Genomic DNA, 250 nt, shown 5'->3' with positions numbered 1-250 from the left:
TATAATATTACCAAGTACTTAAAGCGTCAAAGGTCGTCTGAACTCGCTGCGGATGTTAAAGAAAAAAAGAAAAAAACACCAGATTGTGATCAATAATGATCCATCTTATTACCTTAAGATGCAGCGCTGCATGGTCCACTTGTCAACGCTGCAATTAAGTTATTTACAGCTTTAATAAACTAAATCCAACCCAAAATGCATTGGACTAAACAGCAACCATCTAGGGGGTAAGAAACAATTCATCTTCTTC

General features: G+C 36.4%; 1 protein-coding gene across 1 annotated transcript in view; it reads right to left on the bottom strand.

Annotated features, from left to right (window-relative positions):
- LOC107101159 (methylcrotonoyl-CoA carboxylase beta chain, mitochondrial-like) overlaps nt 1–250 on the bottom strand; it is a 12,407-nt gene extending 12,157 nt beyond the window's left edge. The window contains exon 1 of the mRNA XM_015399950.1: nt 113–250. Coding sequence (XP_015255436.1) covers nt 113–132 — 20 coding nt within the window. The 5' untranslated portion in view covers nt 133–250. The remainder of the gene's footprint in view (nt 1–112) is intronic.

The sequence above is a fragment of the Cyprinodon variegatus genome, unplaced genomic scaffold (genome assembly GCF_000732505.1).
Source record: "Cyprinodon variegatus isolate N-32 unplaced genomic scaffold, C_variegatus-1.0 Scaffold1061, whole genome shotgun sequence".
NCBI lineage: Eukaryota > Metazoa > Chordata > Actinopteri > Cyprinodontiformes > Cyprinodontidae > Cyprinodon > Cyprinodon variegatus.
The sequence above is the reverse complement of the archived record's forward strand: the minus strand, read 5'-3'. Positions and strand labels throughout refer to the sequence as shown.